This window comes from Haliotis rufescens, unplaced genomic scaffold (assembly GCF_023055435.1).
Source record: "Haliotis rufescens isolate VD_foot unplaced genomic scaffold, xgHalRufe1.0.p SCAF_7, whole genome shotgun sequence".
Classification (NCBI taxonomy): domain Eukaryota; kingdom Metazoa; phylum Mollusca; class Gastropoda; order Lepetellida; family Haliotidae; genus Haliotis; species Haliotis rufescens.
Window position 1 is genome coordinate 57,793,979 of NW_025964361.1, and position 27,742 is coordinate 57,821,720.

Sequence of the window (27,742 nt, forward strand, 5' to 3'; positions counted from 1 at the left end):
ATTTGATATATATCGGTATATCTTGTCTAAAATACAGACGGGACTTTTAATGCTTGTGGTTGTTGATACAGGTAATTCGTCTAGCTCCCGTTGTAAGAGACGTGTCAAGATTTGACGGGGAATGTAAATACACTTTTCCATTTAATCTGGCAAATCGCGGAATGGGTTTAATACTAAATGGTTGAGTCACTGTGTGGTTTCATTTACGAGAGTCTGTTCGTAGTGACGATTATGACGTAATGATAAGAAGACGGTAAACATGAGCTCCCAGTGTATGGCCCAGTACTGAGTAGACAGGGTCTAGCTAGCGTTTCTGTCTAGTGTTTGTAATATATATCACTCGTTAAGACATTCACGTTCAGCATTATTCACAGAATTCTGTAGACGTACTGTAGGGACGGTAATTGTGGTTTAAACAACATTTGTTTTCTTCAAAATGAGCAATGCCTTTTTGAAGACCTCCTAGTTATTAGTCCTAGTTATAATGCTCTTGTCGTAATAAAGTGGATCTTGGTTATGATAAGTTAAGACCGGGCTATGCTGGTGCGTCTTCGTACCCCGATGGTGGGAATCGGTGTTCACACTATCGACCACTGGGTGTCTGTTCCCATCGTGACTCAGTCAAAAGTCGTTGCGGTAATATAACGTGACTACGTCTAAATTTACTCCAATAATATACTCTTCCAAAAGTAGACTGGATACTCGGAAATAATTTATATTTCCAACATGGTAAGACATGTTAATTTTTGGTAATAGTTGGTAAAAGTCTAGTAATGATAATAATGAACGAACTGGGAACACGTTACAACAGGTAATGGTAAATTGGCAATTTTGGATTAGTTGTGCGTAATACTGCCACGATTTGTCAAACATTCATTCACTCGACGAGGCATACTGTGTATGAGTCCCGCAATGGCAATATGAAGTCGTCTATCCTACTCCTCTTGCAGCGCCTAGCTAAGTTCAGCCAACGTTGTCAGCGGCCAATGACGTTGACGCACACGTCTCCCTATCATGTCCCAGACGTCTTGAATGGGGAAAAGGTCTAGGTTGAGTGCTGGCATGGCATTCTGTGGATGTTGTGCTGCTTGAGGTGAGCAATGACGATTCGTGTACGGTGTGTCGACCCACACGCATTGCAAACGGACAACAAGTCAGTATGTTGTCGCGATAGTCTGGTGATTCTTCCTTGCACAATAAGGAGTAGGGTTCACAGTCATAGTCATGTCACCCCACAACATAACGGGTCCACTTACAAATATGTCATTAAGTCTAAGGTTGTCATTGGCTTGATGTTCATTTGGACGTCGCCAGGCAAGCGCAACGTGAATACGGACACATGAAAACATATGACCAGCGACAATTACCCCAGTTTTGACGTTGTGTACGCTATAGACCTCTGTTGGCAATGTGACGATTTGTAAGGGGCGGCACAACAATGGAGATGAACAAATCGTCCGACCCGTAACTCGATCCCAGTTGCCGGATGAACGTTTGCAGCAAATCTGTGTCGCCGTTTGAGAGCCGGCTTTCGGATTAATTGATCCTGTGATCTTGTTGTTGACCTGGGACGCCCTGAACGAGGTCGATGGTCAACATTTTCGATTTGATGGTACCTATGCCATAGTCTGCCAATCAGAGACTGTGAAACGTAATGGCCAGTTCTCAGCATACCAATAGCCTGTAGACGTTCCGCGCATGGAAGAGGCGACATCCCCAGTTCATGCAGTGAATGAAATCAAGTAAATTGCATCTGTATGATGAGCAGAGGCAATAAATGAGGCATAAATACTGGACCACAGAGATTTATCAACCTTCCTTGAAAGTGTCAAAATCAGGCATGACACATAACGCATGTGCAAACTAGTATAGGACGTGTTTTGGTGTTAAGGTTTACAGACATAAACGTTCTATCACATGACGTTTGTCGTCAACACTTATCTTTGTTGAAAGTGTCAAAATCAGGAATGACACACAACGCACGTGTGTGGCGCTACTGCGTAATGCACGTGCAAACTAGGATGTGTTTTGGTGTTAAGGTTAACATACATAAACGTTCTATCACATGACGTTTGCCGTCAACACTTATCTTTGTTCTAATACTTGGCATTAACATGTATATTTCATGATCCCCTACTTTTTAAAAGAGTATATTTGCACACTATTATAGAAATCTTGAACAGGGGAAAGATCCTCGCACGCTGTACTCAAGTGGTTAATATCTATATCTCTTACCCATATGGTGAAGAGACATGTTGTGAGATACGTGTGTCGTACAAGGTTGACCTCGTTTTATTCGGTTTTACTCGCTGAGGACATACTGTGGCTACACTGTCGGGCAAAAGAAAATATTCCCCAAAGTTCGGTGGCTAAAACGGAAACAAACAAGACATGGTTATTCGATGGTGATGTATTTGAATCAGGTATCACGTAAGGCGATAGAAAAAATTGTCCTGCAATATATTTTCGTTCATAGAAATAGTGACGAGATTTCTTCAAGATTGACACTATATTAATCAAAATAGGTACGTCTATTACTTCAAATTCGCTTTCGATTCTACATCAATTATGCCCAGATGAATAACTGACAATTTGCAATCGAGCTATATCCATAGGTCACGTACATATAGACTAAAGATAGGTGAGGTGAGGTGAAATTGGGTTTAACGTCTCGTCCAAGATTATCGCACTTATATAGTGACGTGCATGCACGTGTATGTGTGTGTAGCTGCTTGGACTAGTCCATACTGATGCCGATTTATAGTGCTAGCTCACTGAGATACCATGCCGCAGTTTAACATGAATACCCCACTCAGACGCAGTATACTGACTCCGAGCCGACCAATCCTTCTTTTAGACCCTTAATGCCGAGCACCAGACAGGGTAACAACAAGTACCATCTTTTAACGTCTTTTGTATGAAGCGGCCGGGGATCGAACCCCGGAACCTTCCGCTCTCCGGGCGGACGCTCTACCAGTAGACCACGGAGGCTGTCTAGACAACAGATACAGCGGGTTGTCGTGATCAAAGCACTTATGAGCGTGATGCACCCAGCAACTTGTAACTTTGATATAATGTAAACACTCAACGTGGCGAAATAAACCAATATAATATTTGGAACGATATCTAAATTCGGCGGCAAAAGAAAGTATAGGTCGAGTTCCATGATCGATAAAAAAATAACAAGAAGAGGTTTTGTTGTGAATTATAAAATAATCTAGGTAGGGGTAACAAATGGTTGATCAACCACAGTTTGAATGAAATTGTGCAATCACAGGTAATGTAAGCTCAAGGTAAACAATGGTGGGGTAAGAAATTTCATTTTCAAAAGTTGTCTGAAATGTCACCAAAAAATTATCAGACTACAAGTTAATTGTCGACACAGTTGCCTTCAATAGCGTGTATGACCTCCAGCTGCCTCAATGCATGCTGTGGAACGCCGCCTCATCGATGACGTCAGTCTTCTGATGACGTGGACTGAAATCCGTTGCCACTCGTCTCTCAGGGTCTGCTGCAATTCTTGTCTGTTGACGGGAGGCTGATGGCGTGCTCTAATCTGTCTGTCAAGATGGTCCCACAGATGTTCAATAGGATTCATATCGGGTGAGTGGGCAGGCCAGGGCAAAACGTCAACGTTCTGCAGGTTTAGAAAGTTCCGAGTCAGTCTTGCAGTATGGGGCCTGGCATTGTCGTGTTGAAACAATGTCCCCTGCTGTTGGTTTTGTAAGAACGGAAGCACAACTGGCTGCAACACTTAGTCTCTGTACTGAACAGCGTTCAGGTTTCCCTGTATAATCACCAAATCAGTCTTCTCATCTCCACAAGTATCGCCCCACACCATGACATCTCCCCCGCCGAATGGATGGACCTCTCGAATACACGCCGGAGCCAAACGCTCCCCTCTGCGTCGATAAACTCGTTCTTTGCCGTCATTTCGAAACAAGTTAAACCGGCTTTCATCAGTAAACAGCACTCGACGCCAATTTCTCACTTGCCAGCGTCGAACCTGCCTCGCCGATCGCAGTCTGAGGCGTCGATGTTGAGCAGTCAGTACCATTCCTCGGAAAGGACGATACGCTCGGATTCCAGCAGCATGAAGTCTTCGTAGAACTGTACGTTGGGTAATGGGATGTCCCAACGCTGTTGCTGCCGTCGCCGTCGCCGTTACGAATCTGTTTCGCAGGTGAATGAGCCGTATCTGACCGTCTTCCAGTGGTGTTGTCACTCGGGGTCGTCCCTGTCTGCCTGTACCGTTGAATCAGCCTGGCTACTGTCAATGGTGTACAACCAAACCTTCTGGCAATTTGGACCTGTGTTGCCCCCATTTCGGCCATACCGATGGCTCTCTCTCTCTGCTCCTGTGACAGTCGTGGCATGTCTTTTGTGTGCCTTCATCACGTGTGGTAATACCCTGCAGACGAACGCATTTATACAGCTAACATGCACGTGCAGTTTATGCCATAGGCGGAGAACCTGTTTCACCATTTTGTTGTCACCGCACGAGCGCCGTCGAATGTGGCGCGTTCGGGTGAGGTGTTTTTGGTACCTGTTCCTGGGCAGTCATATTCCGAATACCCACTTTCCACTTGTTATCGCTGTTTTTAGGAAAATTACAAATTGCCAACCTATACTTTCTTTTGCCACTTAGTTTAGATATACGTCGATTGTCAGGACTGAGCCACCAGTGTCCCGTTTAAAACATGTCTTGTGGTATAAGATATAACTGTTCTCATTCCGACCTTGCCCTTCGTGTGAAGCCGTCACTGTAACAATAAGCAGCCTCGAGTTACACTTCTTTAGTAAACCAAGGGTGGTATAGTGTGAAACGTGAGGGGTATAGGGTGGTATAGGGTGATACAATGGTGCTATAGGATTAGTGAGTGAGTGAGTGAGTTGGGTTTAACGCCGCTTTTAACAGTAGTCTAATGATAGCGCGGCGTGCTTCTATAATGTTGGAGGAAATCCCGAAGTGATGCATGTCTCAGACGTTTACCACTTCAGTGAAACCCACGAGCACGTGTATGGTGCTGACAAACCTTGAAACATAATCGGGGCGAACCGGGATTCGAACCCACAACTATATCATACGTCCAAGGGACGCAACTCTGCACAGCGAATCGCGGCGCCTAATACGCCTGGGCCACCCGTGCCCCCTTACTGTAGGATGAATAATCGTTATTTCAAAACGGTAACGATGGGATTTATATTAAACGGATGCAGTCAGGAATCTACATATGCATATATTTTCTTACATATCTTCTGCGTACTATCAACAATTTGTTTGAATTTCCATTAGTGAGTGAACGAGTATAGCAATATCACCTCGGGGGATACCAGAAATGGGCTTCCCAAAATGTACCAATGTCGGGAATCGAACCCGGGTCTTCGGCGTGACGAAACAGCCTACCCGAGCGCCCGAATTACCATTAGGATTCTTAAATAAAGATGTTTATCGTATTACTGACCAACACGAAAGGAACTTTTTATTTATGCGTTTGCGTGCTAAGTAGAAATGTCAGTAAAGCCCATCTGCGTGACCGTTCCGGAACATTTAATACACAGCGTTTCAATAGTGCATTGACAAATACAAGTGACCAGAATACCTGCTTCACACCACTCTGACCTCCATTGTGTTTCTTCGTGTGAATACCGGTTCGTCCTGATTATGTTTCTAGCCTTGTCAGCACCATATCCGTGTCGTGGGTTTAACCAAAGTGGTACACGTATATGACCTTCACCACTTAGGCTCCCCTCGCATCACACTGACATACCGTGATATAACTGAAATAATGTTCAAAGCTGTGATATAAAAAAGCTACGCGCTAAAACGCAAAGAACAATGAAGTGCGAAGCGTGGTTTATCTCATGATAAAACATTGTTCTATGATGACGTCATTTCTGGATATTCGAACATGCCCTCGCAAACTGATGACGTCGTAAATTAGACGATGCTATCTTTGAGAGGAACGTATCTTGTGAGTTGTATACCCCTTAGTTGTAGCTGGACAACGTAGATAAACGCAATTGGCTGTATACTGTCATTTGTACTGAACATTTATGTGACGACGCGAGAGTGAGCTAGTGAGTAAGTTGGGTTTAACATAATCGGGGCGAACCGGGTTTCGAACCCAAAATCACAAGTTTCTGGCATGCCCAAAGGACGCAACACGACTGCCACCTACTCCACACACACACACACACACACACACACACACACACACACACACACAGAGACACACACAGAGTTAGGGTGTCGTCTGATCTTGTAGTTTTTAAGTAGTAGCTAGTGACAAAAAGGTATACGACATTATTACCTACCGAACCTGAAATACGTAGTACTTAAGTGTTTCGTTTGAATGTATTCCGTCCCGTCAAATAGTCCACCTGGTCACATTGGACTTAAGAGATTTTACGACAGCTTTAATCGTCGAAGACATTGTCACAAGGGACGTAACACGATTCTAGTAGACATTGAAAAGTTCGCATTATTTGTCAAGATAGGAGGACATTTACCCTTTTATGCCACAAATAGCACAAACGTGAAATCAGTTCACGTTGCAAGGCAGTAAGTACATACGTGTTTTGCCAAGCAAACATACATTATTGACAAAGAGGCGGATCGGACATACACCATTATTACAAGTTATAAACGTACAGAACCATTCAATTGAACCAAATTGAATTCATGTACAACAGGTGCAGGAAGAGGATGGGAACGATGTTCATTATAACACCGTACATCAAATATTACAAACAAATATTTCAAAGTTTAGATCATAGAATAAATTAAATGTTACACCCTTCCCGGGTTCCGCTTCGGTGGCTATTCATTGCCGTTGGTCGTGTTTTGTGTGAAACAGACATACGGTTTATTTATTAAGCGAGACTTATCCTGAATCACCATGTATCTTCCTGGTTATTCAACATGGCGGACGCGAGGAGTCTAATGTACGGTGTCGTGATGTCAGGATGCATACAGCTAATACTTGGTGAGATACATCTTACATACACGTGCCCTTCAGCTTAGGCAATCTTAGGAGGACATTATGATCTGTAGTTGATAAAACTGCGATATCTTGCATTAGGATGAGCAGGGATGTAAAGAAACTTCTTAACAGTTAAAATAATGTGAAAACCGTGTGTGCATTTGTCAGCGTTTATATATACCTGCTATTATACTTCTGCAACAACAATTTGGACATTTGTCAGTGTTTAATTAACGTGGGCTTTATCATGATCATGCTCGAGAGGTAAATTTGGAGATTATGTTTGTACTTTTGTCAATGCTTAATTACCGTATTCGACGTAATAAGCGCCTCGCTCTAATAAGCGCCCACGGCGATATTTCCGGATATATTAGAAGTGAACAATCCCAATTAGCAGCCCTTACGATTGATCAATGTACACAAGACTTATTTATTCGTGTATAATGCGCACTCGTGTGTTATATGCACCCTTAATTAAAGGTAATTAATTTTTGGAAAATGTATCTGTCGTGTAAAATACGCACAGACTTTTATTTTGTTTCATTTCAGGCTGTTAGCATAAATCATGAAATTTACGATCTTTCACCAAAATTATATTTTAATGAGACCCCTATTTCTAACTTTGAGAGCGCCATGGGCGCTTATTACGTCGAATACTTCTCCCCAGGTACATGCTCACCGGGAACTTTTGGTGATTCCTGCTTCTACTCCTGTCACTGTGGAGACTCCTGTGACCAGACAACAGGAGTTTGTGGAGGTGACTGTGATGCTGGTTGGGTGGGAGGAAGAGGAGAAAACTGTCAGAAAGGTATAGTCGCTTGCACACGGAGTTCGCAATATAGCCACGTTTGATGACAACTTCACAGGCGTGGACCTGTCATAATATTTTGACATGCATTGTGATGGAACGAACATAGAGAAATTCGTCAAATACCGACCTGTTGAATCACCAATCTGAACATGAATGCTTGCTGTTATGAATCTGTATGGCCTGAGGCTTGGGAAAACACATTACCGTTACAGGGTCTATTGTCATGGGATACACTGGGGTTTTCATTTGTTTCAATGGAATTGGAAACAACATATAAGATTACAAATTCCAAAAATATAAAATTAAGTAGCTGAAATCAATGGTTAATTGTCATGGAAACCGGCACAAATAAACATTTCCAAAACTGCTAAATAACAAAAGTCATCGTTCATGGCCAGACTGAGATCTTTGAAAATGTTAATCAGGAAGTATTGAACGGTCTTTCAGTTATGGATGGAAGAACGGACAGACGCACAAATTCCCATACCCCCTCCTGCTTCGTGACGGGGGATAATAACTCCTTTGCATAAGAGCTGAACAAAGAAGAAACATTTCCGCCATACCCAAAATAACATTCAAACGTAACACAGAGTTCATCAATAATCAATAGTACATGTATCTTATGCTTTTGGTTCTGTGTTGAGTTGGACATTGCAGAGTGAACTGTAGGTTATAATTGCAGGTTTCAAGAGGCAAGCATGTTATCCCTGTAACTCAAATTGCAAATTTTAAGGATGCATTAACACTGAATACTGTCTAGAATGAGTGAGTGATAATGGTCATAGGTCGCTATTAGCAATATTCCAGAATGTCAGAATATTAGGTGTGGTTGGCATCCATTTGCCTCATTCCTACGGTCCTCTCTCTGTGTTGTGCAGTTAAACGTGGCATATCTTTTGTGCCTTTGCCTGTGATGTTGTGGCAACTATTCATTGCATTTTGTGCCAGTCCTGCACATGCATCATCTTGGCTGTTTTCTGATATCATTTGGATTTATTTCGTCAAATCCAATTTTCAAGTGCATACTTTCTTTTACTCGGCAGTTTTATCAGGATCATCACATATCAGAATTAGACTACGCGTGACAGCAAGCATAAATGTTCACACCAAAAACTGTTGAAGTATGCATTATTAATATACTCTTCAAAAGAAGAAAAGCACAGGTAGATTTTTAGTTGATTTATTTTACCTAATAAAGTCGATATATTTAATCTAATATCATAGATACAAATATGAAATTTTGGAGCTCGATAGTCACATGTTGTCGTTGTACAAAGGCATTGAAAACTGTTCATTGTTCATCACATAAGGCCACAAGGTTGCGCTGAACTCAGTATCTCGTGTGACCGCCCCGGGCAGCAATCACGGCTTCGCATCTCCTCGGCACTGACTGGATAAGTGTACGAATTCTGTCCTGCGGAAATCTGCGCCATTCTGCTTATAACGCGTTGGCCAGATGTGGGAGTGCCTGCGGCGTGTACTGACGCTGACGTACACGTCGATCGAGTTCCACCTAGAGGTGTTCGATTGGGTTGAGATCTGGAGATCTCGACGGCCAGGGCAAGGCGTTGATGTTGGCATTATGAAGGTTGTCTACCGTGTTACGAGCTGTGTGCTGTGGAGCGTTGTCCTGTTGAAACAGCTCCCTCTGGCGGGAAGGAGGTGAGGTTGAAGAATTTGATTCATGTAGCGATTTGCTGTCATATTTCCCTGAACCACAACCAAGTCAGATCTCGTGGTATAGGATATGGCCCCCCAAACCATGACACTACCGCCACCGAATTTGCCGAATTTACGTACACAATGTGGGGCAAAACGCGCATTTCGTCGACGATAAACACGTTGTCTTCCATCTCTAAGGTGAAGAAGAAATCGTGATTCATCGCTAAACCACACTCATCTCCAGTTCCAATTCCAAGGCTGTCAGGTAAAGCACCAACGCAAGCGTCGCTGTCGATGGATCTGTTGCAAAACAGGGACGATCTTCTGGGTCGGATTCCCCTCGCGAAGATGGTTCCTGACAGTCTGGTCCGATATCCTCCTGAAACCAGGGATGCGTCCTGCAGTCTCCATAGCTGTTGCATTGCAATGACGTAGGTGGAACAGTCGAATGTAGGGTCCTATGCAGGGGAGGTAACTCTTGGTCGGACGGTTCTCGGACGGTCTGCAGTGGAATTGATATGTGTGTATCGGTCACAAAGGCACAATGGTGCTGTGGTTGACGTCAGGTCACCAACATTTTCCAATAGCATATATCCAATTCATATACCGGATTTTTTGTGAAGTCAGGTTGAACAACATACTACATGTGCGTTTCTTTTTTTGAAGAGTGTAATTTATAGGCACAATATCGACTTTAAGAAGACAAATGGCGGCCATCTTGAATTTTCGGTGGCTTACGATTTGTCTTCTTAGTTACCCAACGGCGACCAACCATACATCATTTATCATCATTTCACACCGCTCCACTATATAACAATTATTAAAAATAGGTTAAAATTAGAAGTGATTGCTCTTTTCATGCAGAAAACGTAGCCTACAATAAAAACGCAACATCTCCTTATCGACTGTTCCCAAGTGACCCTCCCTGGTCTGCAGACAACGCTGTAGATGGGAACAGGGACCAGGATGTGCAGGGAAACTCCTGCTTCCACTCTGCTGACAGCGTTCAAGCTGTGTGGACAGTGGACCTGGGACAGCAATACAGGATACATGACGTCAGGATATACAACCGGGCAGGATGTCAGTATTATACCCAATTTCATTGATTTTCGTATCTTCTTTTGTTACATGTACGTACATGAAAGATGGAGCAAACTTTTAATGGGGTAACTATTACTTGTAATTATCTATTAACATTTAGCTCTTCAACAGCGTTGACGTGAAGGTACAATTGTAATTGTTATCTGAGACACACATATATGCATGTGACACCAAAGATCATCTCTGGACTTTTGTATTTTATCTACCTCTATCTATATCTGTATACCATACATACCTACATCTAAATGCAGGAATATCGGGTAGACGTCGGGAAGGATTTTAATATACTGTAGGTACCTATGAAGGCAGAGTGTATAAAAGATTTTATTACCCACCACATGATTGAAACTTTTGTAGAACATGTTCCTTGGGAGGTCAATGTCTGACATATTTAAAGTAAAAACCTGCCGAACTCAAGAAATATATTTTTTGGCGTATGTCATACTTAACTGCACATTGTCATACACCCTAGGCGACTCATCTGAAATTTGGTTGGAGATACTGCTTAAATAATTATAGAAAGGTAGGCGCATCCTGCCCTACCGGTGGTGCAAGCGCGGGTGTTTACAAACACATGCATAGGCAAGTCAAGTGTTCTCCTGAACAAACAAAGGAACATATGGTACAAGTTAAAATATGGAAGTTCATCGGACATCCTTTTGGACAAATTTAGATATGTCCTCCACATGTCTAGAATAAAACGGGCCTTGAATGATGTAAACCTGATTAAACAACTTGTGAACCCCTTGAAATCAACTTTGAAAGAGCATACAATTACTGTTATGAAACGAGGAATCGTACAATATAACACTTTGTTTAGACATCCAGCATGTCATATGACATGTCAACTCAATGGAATTTTCCAAAACTAGTCCCAGCGTCCCCGAACCACTCCCCAACTCTAGAAGATCTAGAAGATCGTCCTTCAAATAATTGAAATTTAAGAGACACTGCTATTCTCTATATTAACTTTAAAAGCACGAATAGGAATATAAAGCCTGATATTAACCACCCCATTTGTGATATAGTTAAGGACTGACTGTGTATTTCTTTCGGTAGATTGAGGCATGAATAAAACCGATGCCCAAACTGAGAGAATCCGTGTCTCGATAACGTGCCGGCTAGCAATGAACTCCCAAGACATGAAATGTGGGGCCTGGAACCCAGTCTAGCGGGAAAAAACAGGCGAGCAAGCCTGCACGTTTTCTGTTTCATTCCTTCTCGGCCTTCGGCCTCAAAGGGTAGTTTTGACAATACATTTGCATGAATTTCGCTAAATGTCATGTGCGTGTTGATAAACGGGAGCAGAAAGGGAATTATCTTGACAGTAATATTGGGATTCCCCGACATCCCATAGTAATAAAAGTAGTCCGCCTTGTTGGGCGTGGCTTATTTTTTTACTTTCATTGGGAAATAATTGCAATAACACGTGACCAATTCATCTTATGAGAGTGCAGGAATTACAATGAACACAACGAAAATTTAATTATTGCCAAATGATGGGTGTTTACATAAAAACTCATATTTCGGAAAACCATTAACTAAAGATTTAGTGAACGTTTTGCAATAGTGTTTGTGCACCTAACACCACGTCTGTGTATAAAGCCTAATAAAAGTAGTCCCTGCTTGGTAAACTCATTTGCATATATACTGGATCGTGATTATTGGACTGGTTCATCGCATCGCTAACACTAACCATACATGCCCTAACAATACGGGAGCCAGAACAGGTTATACATTGTATGTTGAAAATAGAGATTATCATAAGAGCATGTTTGTGTGTCATGGTTATTTTAGGAAACGAGTGTCAGAATTCTTGTATTTCCCGAGCGAAAGCGAGGGTAATAAAATTTCGTTATTGCCCAATATGTCTAAATCCGTTAGAGGCCACCTCCAGAAAAATGCACTGATCAGGATTGGCGTCTTAGAAAACAGGAATTGTCTAATGACGTCAAGAATCTTCAGCTATGACGTCGTTTCTAGTGTGACGTCATTCCGACCTTACATCACAATAAGATTCGCAAAACGTCAACAATTCCGTCCGGATGACGTTAACAATAGACTGGTGCGCGTGAATTGATATTTGCACACATGCACATTCGATGTTTATGAACCCGATTATTTGTATCTCTATGGGGAACCAACTGGAACAGTGTTAAACAAATATCACATCATCATGATCTTACAGAAGGAACACACATATTTTTGTTTTTCCCTGACAGATGTCACGAGGATCCAGGAGGCTGTCCTGTCTTTGAGTAACATCAGCTCCACACACGACACCACCTGCTACACCTTCCCATCCAACATCACAGAAGGCAACTCAGTCTTTGACGTGAAGTGTGACGGGAGGGCTAGATATTTGACCATAACACACAATACAACGACCCTCAATTTGTGCGAGGTTGAGATATATGGTAGGATCACACACGTTATATTTGGAGGTTAAATGTGTTTTAGGTTAAATGGAATATGAGTAATGCCTTTTCATATAAGTGTTAATGAATACATATATGTAAGTGTAATTTGCTGTAATAAATATATTTATAACGACTTAATATCATTTACTTAAAAAATAGGGGGCACGGGTGGCCCAGTCGAATAAGGCGCCGCGATTCGCTGTGCAGAGTTGCGTCCCTTGGGAGCGCCAGAAACCTATGATTGTGGGTTCGAATCCCGGTTCGCCCCGATTATGTTTCTAGGTTTGTCAGCACCATACCCGTGCTCGTGGGTTTCACCGAAGTGGTAAACATCTGAGACCTGCATCACTCCTAACTTTTCTCCCACATTAAGCTGACACGCCGTGATATAACTGGAATAATGTTAAAAGCGGCGTTAAACCCAACTCACTCACTCACTAAAGAAATAAAACCTTGGATTGATGAAATGGGAAAGGCAAATGGATTCAGGTACATTCTCAGTAAATATGAACATTTCTTTGAAGTGATAAAACTAATACTTTATTACTCCCGCTATCGTGACATTCATTCAAGATATAACAAAAGCAGCATTTGTTCGGCCATACATGACATGCTGTTAATCATACTTCTTTAAGTTTGCAGTCCAGGCGTTTTCGGTGAAAACTGCAGTAATTTCTGCCATTGTTCCAATGAGCCCTGTCACCCAGTCAGTGGTGTGTGTCCTGCAGACTGTAGACCAGGGTGGCAGGGAGACAGGTGTGATACAGGTGAGGAGATTCAGTCAGTGGTGTGTGTCCTGCAGACTGTAGACCAGGGTGGCAGGGAGACAGGTGTGATACAGGTGAGGAGGTTCAGTCAGTGGTGTGTGTCCTGCAGACTGTAGACCAGGGTGGCAGGGAGACAGGTGTGATACAGGTGAGGAGATTCAGTCAGTGGTGTGTGTCCTGCAGACTGTAGACCAGGGTGGCAGGGAGACAGGTGTGATACAGGTGAGGAGGTTCAGTCATTGGTGTGTGTCCTGCAGACTGTAGACCAGGTAGGCAGGGAGACAGGTGTGATACAGGTGAGGAGATTCAGTCAGTGGTGTGTGTCCTGCAGACTGTAGACCAGGGTTGCAGGGAGACAGGTGTGATACAGGTGAGGAGATTCAGTCAGTGGTGTGTGTCCTGCAGACTGTAGACCAGGGTGGCAGGGAGACAGGTGTGATACAGGTGAGGAGATTCAGTCAGTGGTGTGTGTCCTGCAGACTGTAGACCAGGTAGGCAGGGAGGCAGGTGTGATACAGGTGAGGAGGTTCAGTCAGTGGTGTGTGTCCTGCAGACTGTAGACCAGGTAGGCAGGGAGACAGGTGTGATACAGGTGAGGAGGTTCAGTCAGTGGTGTGTGTCCTGCAGACTGTAGACCAGGGTGGCAGGGAGACAGGTGTGATACAGGTGAGGAGGTTCAGTCAGTGGTGTGTGTCCTGCAAACTGTAGACCAGGTAGGCAGGGAGACAGGTGTGATACAGGTGAGGAGGTTCAGTCAGTGGTGTGTGTCCTGCAGACTGTAGACCAGGGTGGCAGGGAGACAGGTGTGATACAGGTGAGGAGGTTCAGTCAGTGGTGTGTGTCCTGAAGACTGTAGACCAGGGTGGCAGGGAGACAGGTGTGATACAGGTGAGGAGGTTCAGTCAGTGGTGTGTGTCCTGCAGACTGTAGACCAGGTAGGCAGGGAGACAAGTGTGATACAGGTGAGGAGGTTCAGTCAGTGGTGTGTGTCCTGTATACTGTAGACCAGGGTGGCAGGGAGACAGGTGTGATACAGATGAGGAGATTCAGTCAGTGGTGTGTGTCCTGCAGACTGTAGATCAGGGTGGCAGGGAGACAGGTGTGATACAGGTGAGGAGGTTCAGTCAGTGGTGTGTGTCCTGTATACTGTAGACCAGGGTGGCAGGGAGACAGGTGTGATACAGGTGAGGAGGTTCAGTCAGTGGTGTGTGTCCTGCAGACTGTAGACCAGGGTGGCAGGGAGACAGGTGTGATACAGGTGAGGAGGTTCAGTCAGTGGTGTGTGTCCTGCAGACTGTAGACCAGGTAGGCAGGGAGACAGGTGTGATACAGGTGAGGAGGTTCAGTCAGTGGTGTGTGTCCTGCAGACTGTAGACCAGGTAGGCAGGGAGACAGGTGTGATACAGGTGAGGAGATTCAGTCAGTGGTGTGTGTCCTGCAGACTGTAGGCAGGGATACAGATGTGATACATCTAAACAGAGCATTACAATTACTGCATCGTTGATGATTAAGATTTCTCCCCCTGTTAGTTTGTTCATTAACATGTTTATGTTGTGTTGTGTTTTGTTGCTGACCAAATCAAAACCTTGTATTTTCAGTGTGTGCTGAGAACCATTACGGTGTCAGCTGTAAAGACGTTTGCTCCAACCGGAGATGTTTAGATCCGTCGTCGTCATGTGACCGCTACACGGGGACGTGTGACAGTGGGTGTACTTCCGGTTGGACTAATGTTGACTGTGCTCAAAGTAGGAATTTGCTTTTGTTAAATACTATACATGTATCGTATCGTTTTATTACAGGCGCACGGCTGCATACGGTTGAAAACAAAGATAGTGTTTACTGAGCCTGAGACCTTTGTCCTGATACGCATTGTAGTACACTTTACTTGCAAAATCGATTGTTGATTTACAGGTTTTAAATAATATTTATTTTCATATGAAGATGACTTATATTAAACGTTATGCATTTGACATCACTGCTTCAGAATAGACGACACTGGTCACATTCATATTCAAATATTTACCATGCAAAGTAATTGTATTCCAATTTTGATTATCCTATATATGAATGTAATCTGGTTCACTCGGCATGAACAAGGTTTAGATATCCATATATGTTATCGATAAACAACCAACTTGTTGATATAGTTCCACTGTAAGCTTTTCATACTCGTATTTGAACAGGGTGTTCTGGGTCGTATGGGCAAAACTGCAGGGAACCCTGTTCTACCAGGAAATGCAAGGGTAGCTCACCTTGTGACCACGTTACGGGGACGTGCGTTTCCGGATGTCAGGAGGGATGGAAGGGTAAAGATTGTAAAGAAGGTAATTCCCAGATGGAAAACAGTTCAAGTAATAGGTCTAGGTAAATAAAGCAAATTAAAACTCTGTCCCAAAGCTTCTCACAGTTCTGAAAAAAATACAGTTTCAGCAACATGTAGAGGTTGACACGTTGCATATATGAGCCGTTAATGCTTTATAACCATGTCGTAAATATTGTAGGATCAATATAGTGACGTTGCCAAAAAATGGTTTCACATATTGTTTTCACATAATTTTATGGATAACGTGAAAATGATGGAATATATGTATAATTATCGCTTTAATAAAAAACATTTATTGCAAAATTCCGATACTCACACTTGTTAATGTATTGCCATATCTCAAATAGATACAGAGTTGAGGTTAATACTTCATGCCAGATTTCTTAAATATTTCAGCCTGTGACAGTCAACATTATGGGTCTAACTGTGACAAGACCTGTGCCTCTAGACACTGTGTGGGGAACTCTTCCTGTAACTCAACAGGGGACTGTGACAGGGGATGTGAGACAGGGTGGACACTGGGCGACTGTACAGGTGAGGATGGCATAAAGGAGATAAGAATGGAAACAATTGAGCGCGAGTATAGACCAGGGCGACGGTCATGAGGGGCGGGGTGTGGGGGTGCGGTGGTGTGTGTGTGTGTGTGTGTTTGTGTGTGTGTGTTTGTGTGTGTGTGTGTGTGGATTTGGGGGGGGGGGGTATAGACCAGGGCGACGGTTATGAGGGGTGGGGTGTGTGGTGTGGTGTGGTGTGGTGTGGTGTGGTGTGGTGTGGTGTGGTGTGGTGTGGTGTGGTGTGGTGTGGTGTGTGTGTGGGGGGGGGGGGGGGTTGGGGGTTGGGATGTTGGGGTGGGGGGTTGCAGTTTGGCGATAGGGTTGACACAGGATGACGGTCCACGAACTATCTTTAGTTGTGGTAAAATCGAGGTAACATTGCTTTACCATCGAAACACTTTATCATGATAAAAGTAGCTTCACAGGGAAACGGGAAAATGTGTGAAAAGAAGTAAACATTTTTTTTATAGTAACAAAGACACATAGCTTCATATTACACTTCAATGCAATAAATTGTTTGATAGGCTTTACTTAGAAGTTGACGGATGACAAGATAGACACAATTTTAATGGATAACAACTTCTTTAATAATGTGAAAAGCGACGTTTCGGTATATATCCTTATACCGTTGTCAAGCAAGGAACGTCGCTTTTCACAGTATTAAAGAAGTTGTTATCCATAAAAATTGTGTCTAGCTTCAATGCAATATACACGTACGGCATGCCGATATCCATAGTATCATATATATGTACCATAAGACAAGGAAGTCAAATGACATTCTATATCGGAGGAAAAGATCACTCAGCCATTTTGTCAAACAACGACTGAGACAAAATATCATTATGTTTGCCTACATTGTAAATCTTCACTCAGGTACCTGCCCACGAGGGACGTTTGGAGAGTTTTGTAATTTCACCTGTCATTGTGGAGAGACCTGTAACAGAACAACAGGGGTTTGTGAAGGTGACTGTGACCCCGGTTGGCTCGACGGAAATGGAAAACTCTGCCAGAAAGGTTTGCTGTATACTCAGAGTGAGTGAGTGAGTGAGTATGATTTTACGCCGCTTTTAGCAATATTCCAGAAATATCCTTGCGGAGGACACCAGAAATGGGCTTCACAGATTGAACCCATGTCGGGAATCGAACCCGGGTCTTCGGCGTGACGAGAGAACGCTTCAACCACTTGGCTACCCGACCGCCCCCTGTATACTCAGATAAGCACACAAGTGTCGCTGTTGTTAGACAACAGTGGTATTGTTACATTTCAGCATTGTGTTGGGGCATGTACACCCCGAGACCGACAACCGCTAGTCGAAAGAATTTATCATTGCACAAGTACAGAGATTTATTTTCTATGAAATACGTTTGTGTGACAATACCATATCTGCCTAAGGACCACCCGTGGGTACGGTATGGTAACTCTACATGTGAACAGGGTCAATTATGACGTAATAAGGGGACGACGTCATATGAAACACTATGACGTCAGGATGTCAGCACAGGCGACGACTGTCAGAAAGCTGGACTTTCTTACGAGTGGCGATTGTAATACTTTTACAAAACATTGCTACAAAACACGTAAGTTAGTAGTCCACAATGTGCATGTAATGGCGCTACTCGATAAAATAGCTCTTATTTACAGAAAACGTTGCCTTCAAGAAACCAGCTGCAACTCTTGGTGCACTATATAATGCACACTGGTCGGCAGACAAAGCTGTAGATGGGAACCGTGACCAGGATGTGTTCCACAACTCCTGTTTCCACTCTGCTGCTAAATTTCCAAGCGTGTGGACTGTAGACCTTGGACAGGAGTACAGGGTACATGACGTCAGGATATACAACCGAGTAAACTGTATGTATATCTTTCGAGAGTAGTCAGTAATATCTCGCTGAATATATGACTGAAATAATGCCGTTTCTTTTTTGTACAATGTTAACTCACTTAGTTTAGTATATGTGACGTTTTTTAGTGCCAAGTCCTCGGCCAAAAGGCACACGCATTGCAAAGTGAACGATGCACATTTTACGAAACAAACCATTATCATATATACATGTTTACCAGAAACGTTTGTCTGACCTATGGGCAGAACTATTTTTGATGAATTAAGACGTTTATAGCAATGCTGTAAATATCGTTCTTTGTTGTCGTTCGTATTCTCCAAATCTGTTTGAATACACTACATAGATCTACCCTGAAGCAAGAATGAACAGCTTGAGATCATTTCAAGATGCAATGGGCTCTCTTCAACTCAGCACTTCCCATTTTACTGGGGATACTATGGTCATCTTCTTCATACCCTGAATATTTCAGGAAATGGCTTCATATGGTGGAGTTTATGACATTTGTTTTCATTAACACTGGAGACTTGGACATTGTTCTTGTACACTGCACCCCCACACACTGTAGGATCTCGCCCATAGCTATTCATAAGTCACCGATTCTTAGAAGTGCTTCTCCATAGTTCTTGGACATTCACTTTTCACAGACATTTTAGGAAATGACAATTTATACATTAAATATTGTAGGAAAAGGTTTCTCATAAACTGAAGATTCTAGCACAACATTCTTCATATAACGGAGATTCTACTTTATTTAAAATTTCGTTCCTCTTCGACATGATTATTTCATGCTTATAGACATTGTTCTTCAAAATATATGACATTGAATAGGTTATTCATACAGTAGTAAGAAGAGATTCTTAGACATGGTTTATCGTCGACTGGAGATTCTAAGGCATGGCTCATTATCCACTGGATATTCTAAGATAAGGATCACCATCCACTGGAGGTTCTAAGACATGGTTCATTATCCACTGGATATTCTAAGATAAGGATCACCATCCACTGGAGATTCTAAGAAATGGCTCATTATCCACTTGAGTCGAAGACATTGATCATTGCAGTATCCACTCCCATGGCTGATTTTACGTACCCTTCTAATAATTCTATGTTGGGGGTACAAATGGCACAATAGATTGATTGTACGTGTGCTAAATGTTAACACACCGGAAAATGTGTAATGTGTCCACAATATGTAACTATTTACTATTGAATTTGTTCCACTGTTTATTAATTAATTTTAGAAATGTTTCCGTAACTAACAAATGTACTTGTGAATTGAATCATTTAAGTCCAGCTTGTGCGTGTTCAAGCTGTTCAACTCTGAAAATATAACAAACTATACAGTTTACAGAAATAAATCCTTTATCATTTATTCCCTACATAAAAGTACAAGAATTGTTTTTTAGGAACCATGAGTAAAAAGTCTGATCATCAGAGTTAGAGAGATTCTTGGCTAGCTTCAAACGGAATGGGAATAGTTGATAGTTGAACAGATAGTGAGGCTGAACAAAGAGAAGGTTGGGGGGCTTTTACAAGAATGGAAAATATGGTCAGGAAGCTCACCCCAGACCAGAGTTCTGATGATAGTGACAAAATGATGATGAGAATTTAAAAGAATTATGGCAGCTTATCTGGCAAGATTGAACATTAACTAGTGTTGCGGGAGGACACAGAGATAATAGAAAGTATAAATACTTACACCATAAGCATAGATAACAGGTATCAGACGTTAAAGGCAGATGTTCAAATTTGGTTTAATGATCACGTGAAGCCGAAAAGTTCAGCGAGTTCAAGGCCTAATCTGGAGGCGAAAAAGGCAGCATTGATTGTGCGATCAGCTGCTCTGAAACAGTCAGACCTCATTTAAGAGGAAGCTTCCACTGGAGATTTTAAGATGTGATTCGTTATCCACTGGAGATTCTAAGGCATGTATCCGCATCAACTGGGGATTCTAAGATATGGTTCATTATCCACTGGAGATTCTAAGGCATGTATCCGAATCCACTGGGGATTCTAAGATATGGTTCATTATCCGCTGGAGATTCTAAGATATTGTTCATTATCCACTAGAGATTCTAAGGCATGTATCCTCATCCACTGGAGATTCTAAGGCATGTATCCTCATTTACTGGGGATTCTAAGACATGTATCCTCATCCACTGGGGATTCTAAGACATGTATCCTCACCCACTGGGGATTCCAAGATATGGTTCATTATCCGCTGGAGATTCTAAGATATGGTTCATTATCCACTAGAGATTCTAAGGCATGTATGCTCATCCTCTGGAGATTCTAAGACACGGTTCATTATCCAATGGAGATACTAAGATATGGATCCTCATCCAATGGAGCAGTGGAGATTCTAAGACATGGGTCATCATCCACTGGAGATTCAAAGATATGGTTCATTATTCACTTGAGATTCTAAGGCATGTATTCTCGTCCACTGGAGATTCTAAAACATGGATCCTCATCCTCTGGAGAGTCTAAAACATGGATCCTCATCCACTGGATATACTAAGATATGGTTCATTATATACTAGAGATTCTGAGGCATGTATGCTCATCCACTGGAGATTCTAAGACACAGCTCATTATCCACTGGAGATACTAAGATATGGATCCTCATCCACTGGAGTTTCTAAGACATGAGTCATCATCCACTGGAGATTCAAAGATATGGTTCATTATCCACTAAAGATTCTAAGGCATGTATCCTCGTCCACTGGAGATTCTAAGACATGGATCCTCATCCACTGGAGATTCTAAGACATGGATCCTCATCCACTGGAGATTCTAAGACATGGATCCTCATCCACTGGAGAGTCTAAAACATGGATCCTCATCCACTGGAGATTCTAAGATATGGTTCATTATCCACTGGAGAGTCTAAAACATGGATCCTCATCCACTGGAGATTCTAAGACATGGATCCTCATCCACTGGAGAGTCTAAAGCATGGATCTTCATCCACTGGAGATTCTAAGATATGGTTCATTATCCACTGGAGAGTCTAAAACATGGATCCTCATCCACTGGAGATTCTAAGACATGGATCCTCATCCACTGGAGAGTCTAAAACATGGATCCTCATCCACTGGAGATTCTAAGACATGGACCATTATCCACTGGAGATTCCGAGGCATGTATCCACATCCACTAGAGATTCTAAGGCATGGTTCATTATCCACTGGAAATCTGGAGATTCTTAGACCTAGATCACCATCCATTGAAGATTCTAAGGCATGTATCCACATCCACTGGAGATTCTATGGCATGGCACATTATCCACTGGAGATACTAAGACATGGATCCCCATCCACTGGAGATTCTAAGACATGAGTCATCATCCACTGGAGATTCTAAGACATTGATCATTATTCATTGGAGATTCTAAGATAAAAAATAAACTTTGGGTTATCTTACGTTTGAAAATATTTATTTCCAAGTTTGAGGCGGCCCTTAGGGTACTTTTTGCTCTTCCGTCTAGGAATATGTTGTCAAGATCAGACTCTGCAACTTGTGCGAAATGTTTCGTCGCTGTCTTGTCGACACCACTAGGCCTCGCCACCTGAGCATGTGTTGTAAATTATTCATAAAAAATATGTATGTCCAGCAAACCGATTTTATTTTAAAGCATCTCCCCCAAAATGTATTTAAATGTCTTTTTATTTTGACAAATTAAATATTACCTAGATCTAGGCTGATTTTGTCCGAGCATTCGGGTACTTCATAAGGGGGGCGCTCGGCGGCAAGCTTTTGCCTTTTAGGCGGCGTGTCCTTCACGCCTGTCAATAAAGACAATGCTATCTTTTACAATTTCATCTTAATTTCTTTTTTGGTATGTGTTTACGTCATAATATGATAGCTAGAGCAGCAGACGACAAATGTCGTTTACGTGTTTGTTCAACTGATTTTTTCAAAACATATTTCTGAAGATGTTTGTGTTATTATAGTCACCAGAATTTTCCAGATTGGAGAGTATAATGTCAAAATCATCGTCACTCCATTCATTTGCAGGATGTAGATAGACTTTAGCAAAACTTCCTAGATCAAAAGTTCCAACTGACACGGAATTCGTGAGCTCCGCCATCTTTATGGGCAAGCACAAAGTGCACATGCATATCCTTACGCGGTAAAGAGGCCGTTAAGCCAGCTGTTTTAATCAGAGGGGGTTTATTGTGATTTAATAGCCTCTGACTGACCAATCTGAATTGTTATTGTGATTAAATAGCCTCTGATTGACCAATCTGAATCGAGTAAATTCCAAATTCATGGTAGAATTTTAGATAGAGCATGCTCGATTGCACGTCTCAAGTTGTAAATGTAGAAACCAAATGTTGGAACCGCGGGAATATTGCTTGACATAAAGGGAAAGGGGACTATTTGAAAGTTGAAGTCACCCCTCTTTACATACATTCTTGTAGACAGTTTTTACTGCTCTGAACATTTATGCAAGGGAATTGGTTCTTGACCTTTATTGGACGATGTCAAATACTTGATATTCCTGAAACTTAACTTAGGCTTCTCTGCAAAATCCTCGTGTTTTGATTTTGCCAGTAAAAGGAGATATTCTGCTTCATGTACATAAGGAACAGATGAGCAGAGAGGGGAGCACAAATGTTTCCCATGGGGATGCCTACTTTCTACCTAATCGTTCTATCCCCAAATTGCACAAAATTGATGTTATCAGTGAAGAAGTCCAGCATTTCACAGTTCGTCTCTCAATTTCATTACAGCTGTGGTAACAACGTTTCGTAACAAATACCTAAATGGATCAACACTTGTTTGGTTCGTTTCTGAGAGTGAAAAAAAGCAAGAACATCCATTGAGTTTTAGATAATCCACAGGGTATTAATTCTACTTGACCCAAATACTTTCTGTGAATCTAAAAAGGTCATTCCTTGATTGATTTATAGATCATGGGTAGTCTTTGAAACAGGGATTTGTGGTACATTTGCTGGACCCTGCACTTTACTATCTGTGTGCGGATGTGTAGGAGCTTTGAACTCCATCACAACAGAGGACTGGATATGCCTTTAGGTTTTAGTTTCACACTAAAATGTGACAGTATTGTTTCGTAGTTTTGGCAGATATATATCCTCATTTACATACTGGTCTTATATGAAGCATTACTTGCTATGTCACTTACACCAAGTTCGGTGATCAAACAATAAATATTGAGATACTTTCATATAATTATAATGGTTATGTTACTTCCGGCCTTGGGAGTGGGAATAACTTCAAGCTGGCGCGGACAGAACGAGTTTGTTCAAGTTCTGTTGCCTATGTTTCCTTTTCGGTGTGTACTTTCTACCAGCAACATCTCACACTGACTTAACCCACTTCGAAAGACATTCAACGGGTTCATCTTATCTATTGGGCCATTTCGGGAACGTTAGGAAACAAACTGCCTGAAGAAATAATTATATGTCTTTAGAATGTGGTCTTTCAGATGTCAGCAGACTTCGTGAAGCTTTCCTCTCTCTAAGTAATACCAATTCGACCTCCAACATTACCTGCTACGTATTCCCCCCGGACACCCCAGAAACATCGAACAGCGTCTACGATGTGTCATGTGAAGGGCGAGGAAGATTCCTAACTATCACACAGAACACAAGCTTTCTCAATCTCTGTGAGGTCGAGACATATGGTAGCAAAGATGTTTTCTGTTTTCTTATAGTTTTGTTTTAAGACCTCCATTAGGATGCTTCCATTATCACAATTTATGCATGTTTCAAGCACAAACGTAAAAACCAATTATAATACGCTATCAATTAAACATGTAATCGGTAAATAATCATTTCATTCGTAAGATTCCATAGTTTAGAGACATAGCATGGAGAGATGTGCCATGTATCAATGCCCAACACCTTTATCGTGGAAATAAATCTCAAGCACAACGATCTATGATTTGGTTGTGCACATTGTTTTTTCACAAAAAGATGCAACTCAAATGTTCAGTCTTAACTATATTTGTTTTTAGTTTGCAGTCATTGGTATTTTGGTGATTGTCACCGAGTCTGTCACTGTTTGAATAGACCTTGCGATCCAGTCAGTGGTGTGTGTCCTGGAGACTGCAGACCAGGGTGGCAGGGAGACAGGTGTGATACAGGTGAGGCGATTCAGTCAGTGGTGTTTGTACTGAAGACTGTAGACCAGGGTGGCAGGGAGACAGGCGTGATACAGGTGAGGAGATTCAGTCAGTGGTGTTTGTCCTGGAGACTGTAGCCAAGGAGGGCGGGGAGACAGGTGTGATACAGGTGAGGAGATTCAGTCAGTTGTGTTTGTTCTGGAGACTGTAGCCAAGGAGGGTGGGGAGACAGGCGTGATACAGGTGAGGAGATTCAGTCAGTGGTGTTTGTTCTGAAGACTGTAGCCAAGGAGGGTGGGGAGACAGGCGTGATACAGGTGAGGAGATTCAGTCAGTTGTGTTTGTTCTGGAGACTGTAGCCAAGGAGGGTGGGGAGACAGGCGTGATACAGGTGAGGAGATTCAGTCAGTGGTGTTTGTTCTGAAGACTGTAGCCAAGGAGGGCGGGGAGACAGGCGTGATACAGGTGAGGAGATTCAGTCAGTGGAGTTTGTTCTGGAGACTGTAGCCAAGGAGGGCGGGGAGACAGGTGTGATACAGGTGAGGAGATTCAGTCAGTTGTGTTTGTTCTGGAGACTGTAGCCTATGAGGGCGGGGAGACAGGCGTGATACAGGTAAGGAGAATTCAGTCAGTGGTGTGTGTCCTTGAGACTGTACACATGGTGTTTTACAGAAGAGAAAGAGGTTTCTTTAGGGGTTAAGAAGTCACAAGAGACTTGAAATCAGAATGTCCGAAGCTAAACTGATTTTCTTCAACTTCCCTTGACAAAGGCCTTTTTAACTTAACCATTGGTCACGAATGTAACCCGGTATACCCAATCACTCTTACATCGGACACGTGTTATTTGATAACATATCTATGCATATTCCCGCCTTAGTGTGTTCGAATGGCACATATGGACAGAACTGCCGCAGCTATTGCTCAAACAGGAGATGTGCGGGAAGCTCGTCATGTCATCACGTGACAGGGTCATGTGCTTCCGGATGTCAAGCTGGGTGGATCGATGCTGAGTGTACACAAGGTGAATGTCATTGTCAAATGTACAGACAGTCAAAAACATTTAGGGCAGGGGGGTTATGTTTGAACACTGTTTAATATTCTGACAATTGAACACTTGGATAACAATTCAGAATATCATGGGAACGAGCATACTTTGAATGGTTAACAATAAGGTTATTAGTTTCGATGAATAGTTAAAAGAAGTAGGACATTGTATAAAAGATCACTTGTTTTTAATCTTTTTGAAAAAGCATACATCGAAACACATTTATGCGCTAAAGTTAATTTTTATATAGGATACCGCCAACCTGTACAGCAGAATCGTGTATATCGTATGTTGGCGTTCCAATGACTTCACTTATGTCTAATCGAAAATTGCTTTCTGGTCCACATTACGAAATGATTTGTGTGTGGATATGTTTCACATTTAGCTGTTAATATGGACATTACTTTGTTAGCCTACTCGCAATACGGAGAGGGAGACGAAGACGGAGGCGAAGACGGAACAGTAGTTGCAGCATCAATATCTGTGGCAGTCTTCACTGTCCTTGTGGCTGTGCCCACGTTCATCGGTGTTGTGGTATGGAGGAGGAGGCAAAGGTAGAGAGAACGAGAGATAGATAGAGAGAGAGAGAGAGAGAGAGAGAGAGAGAGAGAGACAGAGAGAGACAGAGAGAGAGAGAGAGAGAAGAGAGAGAGAGAGAGAGATTATTATGTATTGGGTTCTTCTGAAAAATTGTTCACTGCTGAAAAACGGTATCTGTTTTTATTACCTACGAGGGCAAACATGTCGGGGTTCAGAATCATAAATCATATGTGCCCTTGGGTCATATCACGTCACAAGAAAACAGTGTATAGTTTACGTTATCCGGACGGCATTGTTGGTCATTCTCATCTTATTCGAGGTCGGAATGACGTCACACTAGAAACGCCGTCATAGCTGTAGATTGTTGACGTCATTCAACAAATTTAGGTTCCGCTGCTGTGGCGACCTTGGGCGCATTGCAAGCCACGAATCGCTTAGAGAAAGCAAATTAATCGCTCATCCCGGGGTCTGCAACAGTTCGAAGCGCTTGCGCACTCTTCCAAAATGGCGGCGCAACTACCGCTTGGTTGCCTTGACGTAATGAAGAACGTAATAGAAGAGGCTCGATGACGAGCTGATGAAATTTATGACTACTTTGAAGATGTTGAGCAGACTGGGGATGATGGGGTGTTAGCTGCCTTTGCTCATTTCCTCGTTGATCCAGTCAAGAATTTCTTTCTTGTTCCGCTGTCAAAGTCAGCAACCACTTTGGTTTGAGAACAAAGCGACCTCAGCCTGCGATTGTTTCGCTTGGAAGCGACTGAAAGTTATCGCTCTGTTGTAAGGCGAATCGCTGTACTTCGCTTGAAAGCGATTCGCGCTTTGCAAGGCACCCTTGGAAATACCGGAATGTAGGCACGAGTGTCGTAAACATGGTATGTGTACATTGTGTTTGTCGGTGTTTTACAGACATCCACAAGAGGACTGTCCAGCTGATTCCCATCACTACTACAATACAACTCCTGCAGACACAGACAGAGCAGGAGAGTCTCAGGTCGCTGCTGAAGATCCAGCCGACGAAAGAGGCTACGAAGGTCTCGACGTCATGTCACGTGACAACAACCTGAACGGGAGGACGTACTGCTCAATCGAGACCAGTAAAATAGAGAATTCCTTGTGTGTTTTTACATCTGATGACGTCGAATCACGTGACGTTTATGTTTCCACAGCAACTGACATATATGAGACAATCGATATACCCGAAAGCACACCACGTGACACAGCTGAAGGATATGTCAACATAGGGAGTATATAACCGTCAAACACGATATTCCAAACAGAGGGCCGTTGTTTCCTTTACGGATAATTTGAAGCTAGACCCAATATACAGTATGTAGAATGTCACTAGTTCTTACCATTGAGTAAGTGAGTGAGTTGTGTTTAACACCGCTTTAAACAGTATTCGAGTCATATCAGCTTAATGTGGGAGTAAAGACTGAAGTGGTGCAGGTCTTAGACGTTTACCACTTCGGTGAAACCCACGAGCACGGATATGGTGCTGACAAACCTAGAAACATAATCGGGGCGAACCGGGATTAAAACCCACAATCACAGGTTTCTGGCGTGCCCAAGGGACGCAACTCTGCACAGCGAATTG

At 42.6% G+C, this 27,742-nt stretch overlaps 1 protein-coding gene across 2 annotated transcripts; it reads left to right on the forward strand.

Annotated features, from left to right (window-relative positions):
• Positions 1–6,913: 6,913 nt before the first annotated feature.
• On the forward strand, positions 6,914–27,608 carry LOC124130323 (multiple epidermal growth factor-like domains protein 10). 2 transcript variants are annotated; one of them, XM_048387505.1, is made up of 15 exons: positions 6,914–6,989; positions 7,654–7,794; positions 10,324–10,539; positions 12,783–12,977; positions 13,616–13,747; positions 15,346–15,492; positions 15,931–16,071; positions 16,467–16,604; positions 17,498–17,638; positions 18,267–18,476; positions 23,922–24,119; positions 24,453–24,581; positions 25,438–25,581; positions 26,018–26,159; positions 27,055–27,608. In XM_048387505.1, exons 1-15 carry the CDS (start codon positions 6,926–6,928, stop codon positions 27,398–27,400), a joined length of 2,484 nt encoding a protein of 827 aa, XP_048243462.1. In that variant the 5' UTR covers positions 6,914–6,925; the 3' UTR covers positions 27,401–27,608. The 2 variants fall into 2 exon arrangements, with proteins under 2 accessions (XP_048243462.1, XP_048243463.1); XM_048387506.1 differs by lacking the exon at positions 10,324–10,539.
• The last annotated feature ends 134 nt before the right edge of the window (positions 27,609–27,742 follow it).

What these genes read in the sequence shown, in the direction of transcription:
- LOC124130323 (XM_048387505.1), top strand. Translation starts at nt 6,926, where the DNA reads ATGGCGGACGCGAGGAGTCTAATGTACGGTGTCGTGATGTCAGGATGC. An exon ending in GGGAGACAGGTGTGATACAG is followed by an intron (nt 13,748 to 15,345) that starts GTGAGGAGATTC and finishes TTGTATTTTCAG; the next exon opens with TGTGTGCTGAGAACCATTAC. An exon ending in GGGAGACAGGTGTGATACAG is followed by an intron (nt 24,582 to 25,437) that starts GTGAGGCGATTC and finishes TTCCCGCCTTAG; the next exon opens with TGTGTTCGAATGGCACATAT.